At 52.6% G+C, this 1,887-nt stretch overlaps 1 protein-coding gene across 1 annotated transcript in view; it reads right to left on the bottom strand.

The window, feature by feature from the left end:
* RBM28 (RNA binding motif protein 28) overlaps positions 1-1,687 on the bottom strand; it is a 31,957-nt gene extending 30,270 nt beyond the window's left edge. The window contains exon 1 of the mRNA XM_006771401.2: positions 1,448-1,687. Within this exon, the coding sequence (XP_006771464.1) occupies positions 1,448-1,565 (118 nt within the window). The 5' untranslated portion in view covers positions 1,566-1,687. The remainder of the gene's footprint in view (positions 1-1,447) is intronic.
* Between the last annotated feature and the right edge of the window lie 200 nt (positions 1,688-1,887).

The following is a 1,887-nucleotide window of genomic DNA, read 5'->3' as shown; positions in this document are numbered from 1 at the left end:
CCTCCTGTCCCCCGGGCCCAGGCCTTTGGTCTAGCCGCAGTGGAGAAGCCAAGCCTCTTCAGTCTTCAGTCCAGCAGGCTGGAACCTTCTCTCTTCAATCTACACCTGCATATGCAAATTAACTGCCATCTTTGTTGGGTTAATTTGCATACTCGATTGGCTGGTGGGCTCAGCAGAGTGACACCAATTTGCATGTTTCTCTTTTATTAGTGTGTGTGTATGTATATATATATTTTTTTCTCCATATTCCAATCACTTTTTACCACCCATGGCTATCATCCTTGTCCAACACCATGGTCTCTCACCTGGATTGTTGCAAGAGGTCTCCCTACTTCTGTTCTATTCTCCAACAGCTACTCTCAACACAACAGCCTGACAGAATCTTTCAAAATGTAAGTCAGATCGTACTTACTGCTCCCTGCTCAAAACCAGTAGTTTCCCATCTCAGGGAGAAGCCAAAGTCCTTGCCATGCCCTATGAGCTTCTACATTGTCTGGGAACCCACATTTCCTCTCCTAATTCCTTCCTTTCACTTCACTCCAGTCACCCAGGGCTCCATGCTATTCCTCCAATACACCAGGCACAGTCCTTCTCAGTGTCCTTGAGCTTGAGGTTTCCTCTGCCTAGACTGCTCCTCTCCCCTGACAGACACGTTCACTCTCCCCTCCAGACCTTCCCTGGCTACTAGATCTGTAACCAGCACTACTCTACGCCCCTTACACATCCACACACACACCCACACACTCCCTATCCTACTTCCCGGAGTTATTTTTCTCCTTAATATTTACCACCATTACCACTGTATATTTTGCTTATGTGTTTGTTGGTTGTCTTCCCATCTTGAAGGCTGTGTGCACTGACATATCCCCAGGACCTACAACACGCCTGGCCCTTAGTAGGCATCCAATAAATATGAAATGAGTAACATGACGGTTGAGAGCTCGGGGGTCTGGTGATAAAATTCTGGGTCCACTACTCACCAGCTGTACAAACTTAAGCTGAAGTTACCAACTCCCAGTCTAGGCCCTAGGTGCCTCGTCAATAACATGGGGTTAAGAGTCTCCACCGAATAAGAATGCTGAGAAGATTAAATGAGGTAACCGGTGTGCAACTCAGCACCGTACCTGGCGATGGCTGACTCTCAATAAGCCTTAGCGATGCTTTCTTGGAAGGTCGCTATCGTCACCGTCACCCAATGAGACATGGTACATGAGCGGGCATCCAAACCGGAAAGCGCTACTTGAACTTCGGGGAATGCTTTCACGTTCAGAATCAGATCCCTACGGACTCATTTAGGACAAGGTCCGTTTGAAAAAGAAACTCAATCCCAGACCCTTCTCTTGGGGCGGGTAGAGAGCGGGGGCGCGCTGGAGTTTGGCAGGGGTCCTCCCCCCCCCTCCCCGCTGCCAGGAACCCGGGCCCCCGCCCGGACGCCCCGCCCCCTCACCTTTCTCAGTCACCACGAAACACTGCTTCACCGGCCCCACCTGACTGAACAGCTCCTCCAGCTGCTCGCTGCGGGCCGAGGGCGGGAGGCGGCCCACAAACAGGGTCAGCCCTGCCATGAGGCCCGGGGACCGGGGCGCGAGGCCGCGGAGGATCCCGGCGCACGCGAGTCAAAGCTTCAGCAAGCAGACCACGCCGAGCAGCCGGGCGACTCCGGAAGTGCTCTGTACTGAAAAGAGTCCGAAGGAAATGCGGTGGGACGGGCACAAAGGTTCCGGAATGAAAAAAAAAAAAAAAAAGGTGACTCCGGGAGCGGAGCTTCCTGAACCGGGCTCCACCCACCCCCACATGCGTACCCGAGGCTTCCTCACCTGCAAAGAAATCTCACTCCCAATAGATGGATCCCAGTTTGCCAGGGCAGGCAGAAGTCGTTTTGCTCGC

The sequence above is a fragment of the Myotis davidii genome, unplaced genomic scaffold (genome assembly GCF_000327345.1).
Source record: "Myotis davidii unplaced genomic scaffold, ASM32734v1 scaffold705, whole genome shotgun sequence".
In the NCBI taxonomy this organism is placed as follows: Eukaryota; Metazoa; Chordata; class Mammalia; order Chiroptera; family Vespertilionidae; genus Myotis; species Myotis davidii.
This window is presented reverse-complemented; position numbering and strand designations above follow the sequence as displayed.